This window comes from Clarias gariepinus, chromosome 18 (genome assembly GCF_024256425.1).
Source record: "Clarias gariepinus isolate MV-2021 ecotype Netherlands chromosome 18, CGAR_prim_01v2, whole genome shotgun sequence".
NCBI lineage: Eukaryota > Metazoa > Chordata > Actinopteri > Siluriformes > Clariidae > Clarias > Clarias gariepinus.
In genome coordinates this window covers 19937522-19952890 of record NC_071117.1, presented here as the reverse complement: position 1 = coordinate 19952890, position 15369 = coordinate 19937522, and the positions used below count along the sequence as shown (strand labels likewise).

General features: G+C 36.5%; 1 protein-coding gene across 1 annotated transcript; it reads left to right on the top strand.

Annotated features, from left to right (window-relative positions):
- Nucleotides 1–6753: 6753 nt before the first annotated feature.
- On the top strand, nucleotides 6754–15206 carry ildr1a (immunoglobulin-like domain containing receptor 1a). The gene is made up of 8 exons (XM_053476665.1): nucleotides 6754–7003; nucleotides 10696–10866; nucleotides 11395–11544; nucleotides 12235–12354; nucleotides 12523–12669; nucleotides 12965–13093; nucleotides 13268–13926; nucleotides 14215–15206. Exons 1-8 carry the CDS (start codon nucleotides 6952–6954, stop codon nucleotides 14251–14253), a joined length of 1467 nt encoding a protein of 488 aa, XP_053332640.1. The 5' UTR covers nucleotides 6754–6951; the 3' UTR covers nucleotides 14254–15206.
- The last annotated feature ends 163 nt before the right edge of the window (nucleotides 15207–15369 follow it).

Sequence of the window (15369 nt, the reverse complement as noted above, 5' to 3'; positions counted from 1 at the left end):
TATGCTATAAATATAATACAGAAAATGTGTGTGCCAAAGTATCTACTTCTGAAGTTCATGCAACATGGAAGTGACCAATCTTGCATCCCTAAAAATTTCAAGTTGCTAAATGAAGCTGTTTCGGAGAGATGATTTTTATATGTTGCCCCACAAATTACCATTTTTAGTATTATACTGTCTCACTTCAAACAATAAAAATTTTAAATGCAAATCATTCACATTTCTTTGAGTATTGATACTTAAATTGCATAAGCGTCTAGAAGCATATGACCTATAAAAATTAGGGCTTAAATTAAAAAGAGATGTTTTTTGGTAAAAGCTTACAGAGCAAAAGATCTGTAGTGTCCGTAACCATGTCGACTACATGTTCCAATGTCTTAACAATTTTACATTTTAGAATAATACACTTTTTCAGGTTTATGTCGTTTCATGTAAAATCCAAATTGGCCAAGTTTCATCTGAATAACAATAAACATCACTAAATGATTTTAATTCTAAAAGGTTACAGACACTACACATAAAACGGCATGAAGTTGTATTCAGCAAATGTGATTCCTTTTATCTGATAAAAATATATCATCTGATGAAAAATGGTGTTATATAATCCTATCTGAAAAATTTCTGTTTCACCTTGGTAAGACACTTTTTAGCACCAATCATGTTTCTGCTGTGTGCAAAACACTGCATAATATCATTCACCTTGTTGTCTGGAATTTTAATTAAACTTTAATTAAAACATCCTGCTTAGAGGAGATGATTAGCACTCAGAGCTTCCAGGAGTGTTTGCTCCACTTACAACGTACAAAATGTCGAGTGGAATTAGGAGAAAGATTCAGCAGGATGCATCTGAAAGGAGGATGGAGTGTTAGAAGGTTTACAGTACAATTCCAGGAAACAGCCTGTTCAAACAGTTCCTGTTGGAGAGAAATGTACGTTAGCTCATAGTACTGAGTGCCATGGGCAAATGCATGTTAATAGTATTAAAAAAAAAACAGCACACAAAAGGACTAGTTCTTTGTTGCATGCACTGACACTAAATGCATGATATAAAGGGTAGAAGAAACAGGACTGCCCTTACAAGTGCTTTTCTGGTCCAAGTCTGTTGCCTGCCAATATTTAGAGGAAAGCACCAGCTGACATGCACTGCTATATAATTGTTTTGCCACAGGCTTGCAAACTTGTGAGCTCCAGAAACACGAGGACCTCTCTTTCTTTTTTTAATGCGAACATCAGTCTCCAAATTCAAATGCTAATTTGAGGGCCTGCCCCTGCATGGGAGCTCTGGTTCTGATCAGACTCTAGTGATGGGCCGTTCATGAATGATTTATTCTTTTTGAACGAATCTTTAATGTGAAGAAGAACGAGTAGTCTCGGAGAGTGATTTGTTCATTTTCTACTGGGTGCGCATGCGCAAACCATCGCAAAACCTCCGTAGGTTATGTACAAGAAACAGAATTAAGCGATTCTCTCTCAATGACTCTTCTACTCCGAGTCGTTCGTTCTTTTGTCACGTGACTCCCATAGATGCTCTGCGGTGCAATAGATTCAAAAGAACGAGCGACTCGGACCAGAAGATATAAGAGGTGAGCTACTCATTCTGTTTATTATAATATGTCATTAGCTGCATTGTAATACTTTCATTACTGGAACTATAGCCAAAATTTGTCTATGTAGATGTATTGGGGGTCTTTTTTATTAAAAATTTAACATTTTATTTTATTTATTATCAAAAGAACGAATTGAACTACTGTAATGACTCAAAAAAAGATTCGTTCATTTTGATGAATGAGATTCAAAGAACAGAGTCACTTAAAATGATTCAAACTTCCCATCCTATCAGACCTCTATTTTACAGCACAAAATAAGTACACTGGTAAAAAAAAAAAAAAATTCTTAACATATAAATCAACATATTTAATTTAACGTCAGAATTTTCAATTAATTAAAATATGTGAGTTATACAAAAATATATAATGCGAAAAATTGCCATGGTGTGCTTATTTTTAGACTAATTAAATATAATTAAGTACATTTACAAACTTTAATTATTGTAATGAAAGAGACATATTGTAATAAAAAATGTAACCGGATATGCATTTTTAAAATCCAAACAGCGTCAAAATAATTTTGTAGTGTAGGATGCCTCTGCCACTAACAAGTCTAGTCGTTTGTTTACTATTTATATGCCTTTAATCCATAAATGAATTACATGAAAAAAAAATTTATTTATTTTATTTGTATGAACCATTAACCAGCTAACATTATGAAGAAGCATAGACCTGACCGACTGAAGCAAACCCAGATCATAACACTGCCTCCAGAGGTTTGTACAGTGGCCACCATGCATGATGGAAAAAGGTCATTTGGTCTGTTGAGTTCAGATTAACTTTATTTCAGAGTGATTGATGCATTAAATTAAGAAGAGAAGCACATGAAGCCAAGTTCTAGAATAGGGCTCAATCGGAACTCATCAGACCAAATGACCTTTTTCCATCGCTCTAATGTCTAAGCGTTATGATTCCTAGCAAATGGAAGCCTTTTTTTGATTAGTTTCAGTAACAAGTGGTTTTCTTGTTGGGCCACACAGCTATTTAGTCCTAATCCCCTGACTTTTCATCATATTGTGTGCATATGGAAAAGCTTTTTTTTTTTCACTATTAAACATAGTTATAATGTTGGCAACATAGTTATGATCTCCATTCAGGACTTTTCTCTGACCATATTTCTTCCACAAAGTTGATGGTTTAGCGCTATCCCTCCACGTTTTAATAATGTGTTGAAGGATTCTTAACCCAATTCCCGTAATTTCCAATCTTCTGGACAGGATGTTAGTCCATCACAGTTTGGGAACAACAATTAGCCTAATCTGCATGTCTTTGGACTGTGCGAGGAGCCCGGAGTACCCGGGAAACCCACCATGCACAGGGAGAACATGAAATCTCCGAACACAGAGATGGGAAACAAACCTGGCCAGGGATCGAATCCAGACCCTGGAGGTGAAATCACTACACCATTGTGCCGCCACACAAAATTCAACCAAAGTAATTTAGCCAAAACAATAAAACCATAATATTGGTAAATATAAACTGTTCATATATCTCCCTAATTTGCAACCCAGAGGTCAAAGGGGCATAAAAAAAAGGAACCAGAATTAAAAGTGGAGTTTTGTAACTAGGAAATTCATTATATTCATTAAAATTAGACAAGGTCACTGATGAAGATCGTTGGAGCCGTATGATTTTCCAGCCCTAAATTAAGTTGCACCCCTAGCTAAATGTGATGTTCTCACCTCTTGCTGTCTGTAGTGATAGACTAAGATCCAGGTGCCAAAAGGATTGTCCAACCGTGGGCCAAATATACAGACCCATGAGAGCTGGTGGTGTGCATCAACTAGTTTCTGGATTCCTTATTAAACCTGAAGTAGAAGGAAAGTGCTAATAGGCTTATAATGTTATGTTAAAATTGGTAAAAAGATTTTTTAAATGTGAGTATTACTATATTAAATGCCATTTTAAACCAATCAAAAGCAGTGCTCCAAGTGTACTGATATTCACAATAACAGCCCTGCTAAATTTCTGTGTATCTGGTAGAGATCATTACGTGTAATATTAATTATAGCAACCGTTTTTTTAAGGGTTTTTTTTGTTTGTTTGTTTTTTACAGTGGAGCTGTTGCTACACTTACACTTGGGCTGTCAGTCAGTCTTTGTGTTGGCATGGCAACATAAATTCATTCAACTGTGGGTTTCAGGGATTCAGATACATAAAGAGCCTTGGTAGGGTCAGAAAATCAGCTAAACTTTGGACACAGATGCTCCTTGCACCTTGGAATTTAGTGTCCTTTCACTTTGGAAATATTTACTCGTAAAGTTTCCTGTAAATCTGCTTTTTATAATTTGTGATGAAATAAAAACATCTGCATATTTATGCTGTTTTTTTTATGGTGGCGCCATGCTTTCTTCCAAAAAGTACTTTTTATATAGGCTTTATACTTATTATATATATATATATATATGCATACTGTATATACATTATTGTAATAACAATAAAAGAGTACATAACCTCTTTTTAGATGTCTTTCTACATAGACCTGCAATATACAAAAAACCCACCCCTCTACATTGACTTTTAGTGGTACTGTCTAGTCAGTTCATATTTATGATTTAGGTATACAATAAATTTCAGCTCTACATTCTCCCACACGCAAACACAGAAATAAAAAAACAGAAATACTAAATATATATATATATATATATATATATATATATATATATATATATATATGTTTTTACAGGAATACATTTTATAGCCCAATTAAAGTCTAACTTGTAGGTGTTTTGGGCCACCTGCTGGTTGAATGTAAAACCAATGTCTTCTGAACAAAGTTTTTAAAAATTGTTTAATATGAGACTATCTTTTATTAAATCAATATTATTAATCATAGAGGGCATGTATGAAGTAGGGTACTTTAATATAAAACAAATAAAAAGAAGATGAAGAGCCCAGTATATTAGATATTTACTTTTTAACAAATAATACATAATATTAATCTTCAGATAGTGCTTTGTCCTTGGGTTGTACTGGAGTCTATTCAAGGAACAGTGTGTGAGGCTGGAATTTACCCTGGATGGATCAGCAGTCTTTCATAGGGCACCATGCACACACACACACACACACACACATATTTACACACTCACTCAGAGCCATGTTCACATACAGTACATGTTTTCAGAAAGTGGAAGAAAACTGAAGAACTCAGAGGAAACCCATTGGGACACAAAGAGAAAGTAAAAAAACAAAAACCCAGGCAAGTGGTTACTGAAGTTGAATAATCAAATAACATAAGTTCACATTTAAGTACCAAATTGGGGTGCAGGAAAACCACAAACCCCTATTATCAAAGTTATTGTATTTATTATTTTAATTATAGCTTTTATAGTTCTTAGCCTATTTGACTGACTGGGTGAAAACACCCATTTACAAAAACACACATGCGCACAGAAATGAAGGCAAGTGACACACACTCTGCTCTCTGAAGAAATTCTTCGCAATTTTTTTCATAGGTAAGGTGCTTTTATTTGTTTGTTTGTTTTACTTTACAGCAGTGATTCTGTTATTTTGCGCTCACACGAGTGTCTTTAGCGATGTTTATTGCTTTTTTTAGATAAAACAGTGTAGCAGGAGAGAGACATTGACTTATGAACGCTGTTTACGTAAGTGTAGTCCAGTGCGGGAGATGGATTGTGGGTAATGGAGCCGGTGTGTGTGAACGTGAAGGTGATATCTAAGCTAGGATATAGAGCCTGAGTTTTATCCTTCGTTATTTTTTTTAGTTGGATTTAAGTGCAGGATCCACACGAAAGTTTGTACTATAACCTGACAATGCAGCAAATAAAAGAACGGGGCATCAACGAGATTGTCCTTCTCATCATTACACGAGCATGAATTAACGGGCTGTTACGCTGTCGCGAGCACCATTAAAATGAAGCTGAGAAGCTTTAATAATTTAGGGGAGAACAACAGTCTTTCTATTAATGTGTGTGTGAGTGTGTTTAAACGAGAGAAGAAAGTTTTAATGTGTAAGATGAGGAGGGGGAGACAGGAGGGGCTGAAAGCAAGAGTCTCCACTTACTCTAGCCGCACACACACACACACACACACATACACAGCACCTGCGTGCACAAAAGGGAAACGCTTACCTGCTGGAATTTATTTTTTACTTTTTTGAAAGGTAAAGTGCAGGTTAATTTGTTTTATTTTTACTTAATATTTTGTATTTATTATTTTTATGTATTTATTTTTGGGGGTTGTAGAACGAATAATTTAAGTTTCCATCATTTCTTATGGGAATTTGGTTTACGAGTGTTTTGGAATACGAGTCCACTTCCGGAACGAATTATGCTTGTAATCCGAGGTTTCACTGTATATATATATATATATATATATATATATATATATATATAATTTTTTTCAAACAAAAATTTGCAATTCTGTTTGGCAAATATGGATAAATATTATACATATAAAAAGCGTTTATGTGCAAAATACATCATAAGGACTGAGAATGGTACACAATGATTTCCTTTGGGGCACAATCTTCCTACTGTTACTATACCTCGTAATGTTTATTGGGTGGCACAGTGACTTAGTAGCTAGAACTGTCACTTTACACCTCCAGGGTTGGGGGTTGAATCTCACCTCTGTTCTGTATGCATGGAGTAGTTCTCATTATGCTTGGTGACTAACTCCGGTTTCCTTTACTGACATACATTGTAGTCTGATCGGTGTTTCCCGTAATGTGTGTGTGCCTGAGGGTAACAAAGAGGTTGAGTTGCTCAGCAATATATCTTCCAGTCTGATGATATTTTTCTACATAAAATCACAGAGCTTTTCTTACAAAAATGTTTTAAGGTTTTCTGTAGAACTCTAGAACAATTAACAATAAACAAACTATAATTTATGTAATTTTAATATATATATATATATATATCCCCCCCCAGGTACATTTTCCCCCCTAATTGTAATGTCTGGATTATTACACGTAACAGTTTCATGTAGAGAGAAACTATGACTATAGAACAACTTTCAGCCATGATACAATTTGAAGGCAAATTAAATGTACACCGCCGCCATTTTAAAATAAATGATGTGGTACTTAAGCCGGATCACTCCAGTTTACCTGCGCGCGAGCGAGCGACATGATTACGTCGTGTCAAGCACCTGTTTGGGGGAGGAGCCAAGACACTGCGGAAGCTGAGGACGAGCAAGACATCCGTTGGGTTCGCACAGGAAATGTTCTTCCACGACAAGTGTTATTTTACAGGATAAACGACGATTCAACTTTTTTTTCAGGATAGTTTTTGCTTTATTTTTTTTTTTTACGTAAATCTGTGCCACGTTTGTGCCCAGTGTTGCTTTAATAACCGAGTATAGTCCGGCGTAGCTGAGTAAAATGAAGAGACTGATAGTAACGCCAGTGCTGCTCAGTTTTTTCCTGCTTTCAGGTAAGGCTCGAGACATATTTCTCATTTTAAGAACTGTTTAAAGAAATATCCAGGTTTATACAAAATAGAAAATAACCCGAAATGTATATAAAGGTCGGGTGTTGGCGAAACCAGCGCGAGAGGCAAACCGAAAAGATAAACTGCAACAATGTAAAGCAGTATCGGTCACGTGACCACAGGTGTTTACAGATGGCTCAGAGACTCTTCTTTCTGTTTATATATTCACTTATATTCACTTTTAAAATTCTTAATACTTTGTCACGTAACGAACATGTAATAATTACTTAATTAATATAAAAAAACATTTATTAAATCTAAAATGTTTGCCTGGTACAGAAAATTTTTTGACTTTGCATTTCAAAATACATTTTTAAACACTTTATGGGAGATTAAGTAAAAAAAAACTAAAAACTTTTCATAAAACATTTCATTCAAATAAACGTCTGTAAGAAAATTTCTAAGTAGCTAAAAAGGGTATGTGTGTGTTCGTGTGGGGTTTTTTAATAGCATGAAAACTATTTCCTGTTCTCTCCCTTTCCAGTTCAACAGGTTTTACTGTTTTCTTCTGTAACATCTCTCTCCCTCCCCCTCCAAAAAAAGGAAAAATAAAATCTACATATTTAAATATGTATAAACGTCACAGTTTGTATTTCATTTCAATGTCCTCACGTATTCCTACGTGAATACATATATATTTTTGATAAATTAAACATACAATTTTTTAAAAAGTTCAAATTCAGAGAGCTTTTCTTTCAGCTAGAACCATTAACATCCAATAAGAAATTAATCAACATATTAATTTATTATGTTTTAAATACTACTGAATTTTAAAAGCACTATACAAATAAAAAAAATATTAAAAACTGAATATACACTTCTTTTTTAAAGGTTCTACATAAAATCAGAGAGTTTTACTTTCAGATAAAAATATTCTAAGGCGTCCCCTGGAACGATGAAACCATTAACAATTCAATAAGAAATTAATATAATAATTTATTAACTTTTTAAATATGACTTAATCCTCTATAGATGCCATATGTTCCACCAACTCTACTGTGATTAGATGACATGGGCCTGTGACACAGTTTGCATCATTAGGGGAAATTAACTCTTGTTTTCTGCCGAATGTCCTTAAAGGTTTTCATAGTTAGGTTATATTATATATTTTTTCAGATAGCTTTTTAGAAAACTTCTGACAAAAGAAGTCATTATGACATCAGGAATCTTAAGTTCCTCTCTGTATGGAGACTTTTTGGACACCCTGTAGTTCCCACTAATTTTTCCAATAGAATAAAGATGTAACACTACAGTGTTTTTTTTTTTTTAAATACATCCAGCTATGTGTGTATTTTTAGGCTTTGTGTAGGAGAGAGCTTTTGTATGTAGTGTCCTTCATATACAGTCTTGCTCATGTGCGTAGATGAGTGTAGGTGTGGGAGAACAAGATTTTGTTGGTGAGTGGGTGTACATTTGGGTGCTCTTGCTGTATTTACTGTATACAACATGACATGCATGGCTGAATTGGTTAGTGCGCAACAATTCAATGTTTTCTTTTCCCTTTATGAGATGGGTACACGTTTACTAAAATTAAATGTTAATTAAAATTAAATGTTATCCTGTAGTGTTTTAAATCAACTTGAGTGAGTATAATTAATGAAAACAGTCATCTACATAACACAAGATTACACTGTGTCTCAAAAGTTTGCATCAATAGGGGAAAATAAATTTTGTTTTCTGTAGAATGTTTTCTAACTTTTTTCATAGTTAAATTATACTCAGCAAAAAAAGAAACGTCCTCTGACTTTCAACTGTTTTTACTTTCAGTAAACTTAATGTGTAACACCATAAGACATAAACTACAAATGTTTCACAATGTGTCCCTGAATGAAGGGAGACTCAAAAGTACCAGTCAGTATCTGGTGTGGCCACCAGCTGCTTGAAGTACTGCAGTGCATCTCCTCCTCATGGACTGCCTATTGCGGACAGTCTGAGCACTGATGGAGGGATTGTGTGTTCCTGGTGTGACTCTGGCAGTTGTTGTGGCCATCCTGTACCTGTCACACAGGTGTGATATTCGGATGTACCGATCCTGTGCAGGTGTTGTTACACGTGGTCTTCCACTGCGAGGATGATCAGCTGTCCTTCCTGTCTCCCTGTAGCGCTGTCTTAGGCGTCTCACAGTGCGGACATGGCGATTTATTGCCCTAGCCACATCAGCAGTCCTCATGCCTCCCTGCAACATGCCTAATGCACGTTAACGCAGATGAGCAGGGACCCTGGGCATCTTTCTTTGGGTGTTTTTCACAGTCGGTAGACAAGTCTCTTTAGTGTCCTGCGTTTTTAGAACTGTGACCTTAAATGCCTACTTTCTATAAGCTGTTAAGGTCTCAATGACCATTCCACAGGTGCATGTTTATTAATTAATTATGGTTAATTGAACATGCATGGAAAACATTGTTTAAACCCTTTACAATGAAGATCTGTAAAGGTATTTGGATTTTTACAACATTATTGTTGAAATACACAGTCCTGAAAAAGGGACGTTTCTTTTTTTGCTGAGTTTATATTCTTTTCAGATAGCTTTAAGAATGCTTTTGATGAAAGAAGACTGTATTAAAATTGTTTAATTGTTCAGAATTGCAACACCCTAATATCTTTAAAAATGTTTAGCCATTCACCAATGAGCTATAGCAAGGCTGGGAACTAAAGGCTAGCCGGTCTGGTACAAGCTCACAGAAAAGCCATTACAGTACAAATTGCTGAAAATAGTAAGAGCTGGCCATGATAGAATGGTATAAATTGCATCACAGCCCGAGGCACACAGGGCCCAGCGGGCAAAGAGCCCAAACTTCCCAGACCCCAATTTGATTGAGGATCCATGGAATGTGTCGGAGAATCAAATCCAATCCATGAAGGTCCCACCCTAAACACACAGCACCCAGAGGACCTGTTGCCCACGTCCTGGTGCCAAAAACCAGAGGACCTAAGGGGACAGAGCCCCCTGGTGGCACAAGAGGAACTCAAAACCTAGTTGGTTTTTTGTTTTACGTCAATGGTGTAATGTTTTGTCTAAGCAGTGTATTGTGTGACACATGATATACCATATACAGGGTGTCCCAATAAATTTGACATGATATTTTTTTTTTCATGTTGAAAAATAAAATATTTAACATATTATTATTATTATATTTAACATATAAAAACATATTCAAACGGATATAGATTTTTTTTACCGATTTTACAAAGCTTCACAAATGCTCGAGACACGCATCAAGTCGGTAGTCCAGCTCCTGCCAAACACGCTGTAGCAGATCATGCGTAACATTCTCCAGCGTCTCAATGGTTCTCTGCTTGACTTCCTCTAGGCTTGTAGGAAGTGGGGTGGGGTGAGGGGATAAAGGCCAGTCCTTTCACACAGCCCCATAGAAAAAACTAACAAGGTGTCAAGTCAGGTGAACGTGATGGCCATGTCAACAACACATTGTCATTATCACTGAAAGGAAAAGTAAAAAAAAAAAAAAACACATCTCGTTAAAATTTTAGATCATTAGAGCAAGAATTGGTTATGTTGTTAGGCTACGAAATGATGTACAAATTTTGGGACGCCCTGTATATAACAAATACTGACATATTTAATTGTTTTATCTCAAGGTATCTCACCCCACCGATGTCCATTTGTCTTTCTCATACAGAAGTGTTTTCGCTTCAGGTGACTGTGCCTCAGACGCAGTACAGCACAGGTCTCTTCGTTCCCGTCACGCTGGTCTGTGATTATTCCACTTCAGCAAACCCTCAGAATGTGCTGGTCACCTGGACCTTCAAGTCTTTCTGCAAAGACCCTGTGCTTGAGTACTACTCCACAGGTGAGGGGTCGTTAAGGTTTTAACAGTAAGCTGATAGCAGCTGAACCACAGGTGCTAGGAAACAGCTAGAATAAAGGGTGTGATGGAATTAATTTACTTTGATAAGTTCTGTAAGGGTGCTTTCTAAGGGAAGAAATTTCGTCTAATATAGAATATAAATGGCATTTATATGAGACTTATTAACAGGATAGTGTTTAAAATTTCAATATTCAGTTTTTAACTTGTACATTAACTAGATGACTGTAAAATCCGTTTGTTTGAGGTCTACCTGTAGCTGATCAACTCCACATCTTTTTTGTGAAAATAACAAAATTGCTGAATTATTTAGTCAAACCTGTGAAGATGTTTGCAGAAATATAGTTCTGCTGGAGACAAGTGCCATTTATTTAGTTCACATACTGTAAAACAGCACTATAATATACAGAAATATATTGATATTGTTATGATCACCATAGGTTTTAAAACATTTGTTTTGCTAGCTCTGTCTCTCTCTCCGAACCTTTGTGTAAAACCTTTGTTTCTCTGCAGCTTACCAGGCAGCTTTGCAGCTGGGTCAGGACCCATCCAATGACTGCCCAGACAGCCAGCGTACAATCCGGACTGTGGCTCAGAAATACGGCCCAAACTCACCCACGCTGGGTCCACAATACAGCGCACGCAAAATTACCATCCAGAACAGTATGTTTGTTTTTGTTTAGATTTTATGAGCTCTTGGTGCATGGGATGGTTATTTATTTTCATTTTGTCCTAATAGAAAGAAAAATTGTTGTGAAAGAATTACTCTTGTGTCTTTGAGCACATCAGTCTTTGAGCATCTGTTAAATAAATAAGTAGGAATGTAAGTTTAATTATTATTATTAATAATAATAATAATAATAATAATAATAATGAAAATAACAGTGCTGTAGCAAGTGCCAGATTTGTTTTTCTACAATAAAGCCAAATATTTCTTTACTACTACCATCAGTTAATATGAAAAGATTAGTAGATTGTCCATAGGTGGATTGAAGATTAAAATGACAAAACCAATCCATTATTGCTTGTACTTCTGTCCACCTTACACCCAAGTCCACAGGTGTCCTATGGTTATCTAATTAACACAATTATCTAATTAATTAATATTATTATATACTAGCCCTTAAATAAATTCCTGGCTAAACCACTACTACCTCCCAGAAACTTTTACCTGTATGTGTCATTTCCTCAGAAAGGTGTAACCAGCACCACTGAAAGAGACGTGTCTTCGCAAATGTTCCCTCTAATCCATGACTTAATGGTTAAGCATTTAGACTGAGTGCTTACTTTATTTTATGCTGTCTCTGCTTTTTCATCATTATTTCTTACCGTTCTTCTGTCTCTCTCTATTAGATGCAGACCTGGTGATCTCAGAGGTGATGTGGTGGGACAACGGCGTCTATGTGTGCTCCGTTAGTGCTCCTGGAGATACAAATGGATATCCGGACAAATATGTCAAGCTAATTGTTTACAGTAGGCAACTTCCATTTGTTATGATTAGAAATGTAACTATGTATTTTATATAATAAATATGGGAGAGGAAACAGTGTTTAAGCGAGGCAGGCCTTTTCATTCTTTTCTTGAAATACACAGTAGGATTTGGGCTTTCTAATACCTGGTGTGTATCTTTTGTCTTTTCAGATTGGCTGACCGTACTCTTCTTAATCCTCGGGGCCTTGCTCCTCATCTTGCTCCTTTGTATTTGCTGCTGCCAGTGTTGCCCACAGAGGTGTTGCTGTTATGTCCGCTGTCCATGCTGTCCGGAGACCTGCTGCTGCCCTGAGAAATGTAAACATAACATGCATATTAGCGATTATGACAATAATGTATGAGTGAGTGAATAGATAAATAAATGAATGAGTAAATGAGTAAGTCCAAAAAGCAGTCCATCTGTCTTTTACTTGGTTATAAATATAATCACAAGGTCCTGCATTTATTTCTGTATGGCCTTCCACCAGTAAACTCAAAAGCACCAGTGCGCCAACCTCTGGCCATCAAGTATATTGCAGTTTCAAAATAGTTTGCGCTAAGAAAAAAAATTCAGACATATAAAATTTGACAAACACTCTGTTCTTGCTCTCAGTGGTGATGCAACACAGGATGATGAAGGACGCAGAGATGGCAATGAAATCCTGGGTTAATGGACAGCCTCTTTACGCACCCCTGAGCTCTCACAGCTCTGCATACCAAATGAATCCCATGCTGTATGCAGGTCAGTTGATTTAGAATTTGCTTTATATGCAGTATGTCATTTTTTTATTTAGCCTTAAAGCTTTAAACCAGGACCTGTAACGCAAAAGCTACGCTATATTTATACTACCTATGATTCTTAACTATAAATGAAACACTAAAGGATATCGTCGAAAGCCTCACTTTTGTGTTTCAGGTTCAGCATCAGGAAAGATGCCCATGTCCCCCATGCCCCTCCCGCCTCCTATACATTCTGGCCCTATGCCTGTGATGATGCCCGGACACATGCCCGGACCCATGCCAGGACCTATGCCAGGACCCATGCCAGGACCTATGCCAAACATGGGAGGAAGAGACAGTGCTAATAAAGTCTTGGATTACCTGGAGAACCAGGTGAGGGACATGGATGTCACCAGCCCCCTGATCCCACCTCCGCCTGTGCACATGGTCCAAACTGTGCCGTTCTCTGCCGGCCCACCCAGCATGCTTTCTGGATTGGATGACGGTCCTGCCTCCCGCCGGCATTACCCGCCACGCTCCAATGGCTCATCCGGCTATAATCGTCAGCGCCAACCTCCTCCATCTAGACGTGGCATGACGCGCAGTTATAGTCAGGATAACGTGCTCGAAACCCGGAGCCAAGCGAGTTATCGGCCTCGCTCACGATCCAGAGAGGACCTGTTGGAAGACAGTAGAGGATACTGGGAGTCTGGAAGTGATGACACTGGCAGGCGAGGAGGTGGATCTAGAGGCGTTCCTCGTGGTGGAGCCAGAGGAGCCCCTTCTGATTATCCACCTAGCTACAGCGAGTATGAGCCAGGCCAGAAGCCGGCAAGGCGGCCTGAACGCTTCTCTGTAAGAGTCTAAAAACTTTCTTTGGTGAAAGTACTAACAATTTTATTTTGTTTCTTTTTTTTTTTTTTTTTTTTTACTTTTAATAGCCTTCTACCATACTGGGACTATTTGTCTACCATTCGTCTTTTTTTTTTTTTTTTTTTTTTTGCCAGAGTGGTAGACAATCCTGCTAACTCTACTTGAAGCTTTGCTTGAATTGGTGTTATTATTTTTTCAATCTATCTCCTTTCAATCTACCTCCAGCCCAGGTTTACAGTGGTGCTTAACTAAGGCTTCTCTTTCCTTTAGGTTAAGAGCTCAATGAGTGGTACAAGTGTTGTAATCTGAAGTCTGTCTGCCTTCGACCATTATGGAGACTGTCACAAAGGAAAGTGCAAAGGAGAGCACTGCATAGTGAATAGTATGAACTTAGTAGTATGGTTAAAGGTTTGTATCTAGTTTTTAAATAAATATTGGATTGGGCATGACCAAAACTACATTGATACACCTACAGTACTGCCCCAGTTCAAAAACTTCTAAAGAATTTGAGAAAGATAAAGATGTTGAAGGGTTTTTTCTCCTTCATTAATTAGGTAAGGCAATTTTTTGTAAATAAATGCATTTAAGCATTTCGGCCAATTTCATCCCTACTGAATTTCAACGCGATGTTAAATTCGGTGATCTGAATCCTGAGTCTGGAGAGTTGAATAAATGCTGTTTATAACTTCAGCTTGCTCAACTTCTATAACATGATGTAATGCTTCTTAACCCAGTGTATATAACCAAAGCTTTTTATATCTAAACGGCACATAATTTTTTTTACTTGTTTAGTTTACTGCAATTTATGAACCCATCATTTTTATGTATTTATTCTTGATTTATTTTTTTCAATGCCTCAGAAGCACACTGTAAGTGAAGAAATAACTTTTTTTTAAATCATTTATCTTTAACAAACAGTTATATTATAGATTGCTTATAGATCGGTTAATCTGTTAAAGTGAAGTAAAGATGAAGTGAACCTATTAGGTATACTGTATGTTCTTTATCTGTGCATTTTAGTGCCTTTATTTGTTCCCTACTTACGTGTGAATAAACATTTTTGTTGTTTTATACTTTGTTTCATTAAGACGTGTGTGCATGTTATATTAGTGAGTTGTCAGACAAAAAAAAGAGAATTTTTTTTTTCAAAAACAGAATTTGAAATACAAATTTCAACAGAAGAATGGATTATTAACATGTATACGGTGGAAGGATACATTTGTAAATTACTGTCATGAACATTGTCACTGTATGTGTAATAAAATTGTAAATTAAAATAAAAAAGTGTCCCTTCAGTTATTGCACGGGTGCACAAATATTTTACAACTGCACATTTACTGTACTTTGCAGAAACAGTGTAAAACATTTATGGTATAAATTCTTAAGTATTTCTGTTCATCAGAACTCTTTAAAATTACCAGCATG